The sequence below is a fragment of the Penaeus monodon genome, chromosome 25 (genome assembly GCF_015228065.2).
Source record: "Penaeus monodon isolate SGIC_2016 chromosome 25, NSTDA_Pmon_1, whole genome shotgun sequence".
Classification (NCBI taxonomy): Eukaryota; Metazoa; Arthropoda; class Malacostraca; order Decapoda; family Penaeidae; genus Penaeus; species Penaeus monodon.
This window is the reverse complement of record NC_051410.1, coordinates 36,142,661-36,142,860: the sequence shown is the minus strand read 5'-3', so window position 1 is coordinate 36,142,860 and position 200 is coordinate 36,142,661. Positions and strand designations below refer to the sequence as shown.

At 61.0% G+C, this 200-nt stretch overlaps 1 protein-coding gene across 1 annotated transcript in view; it reads right to left on the bottom strand.

The window, feature by feature from the left end:
• The window catches only part of LOC119589200 (WSC domain-containing protein 1-like), a gene marked incomplete at its 5' end in the record, with an annotated part of 57,302 nt that overhangs the window by 9,910 nt on the left and 47,192 nt on the right, over positions 1 to 200 (bottom strand). Inside the window, 1 exon segment of the mRNA XM_037937799.1 lies at positions 30 to 183. Within this exon segment, the coding sequence (XP_037793727.1) occupies positions 30 to 183 (154 nt within the window).

Sequence of the window (200 nt, the reverse complement as noted above, 5' to 3'; positions counted from 1 at the left end):
TGCCTCACCTGCGCTGAGAGGCATCCTACCTGAGCCAAGTGTTTCCCGAACCCGGGAAGGACGCCAGAGCAGTCCTGGGGAGAGTCCTGCGTCGGGCAAAGGCCACCCTCACGCCCATGCACTCCGTCCCCGCCCATGGCTCGTGCTGCGGACGGGCGTAGTCTATGTGAATCTTGAGGTAGCCTGAAATATATAAAGGG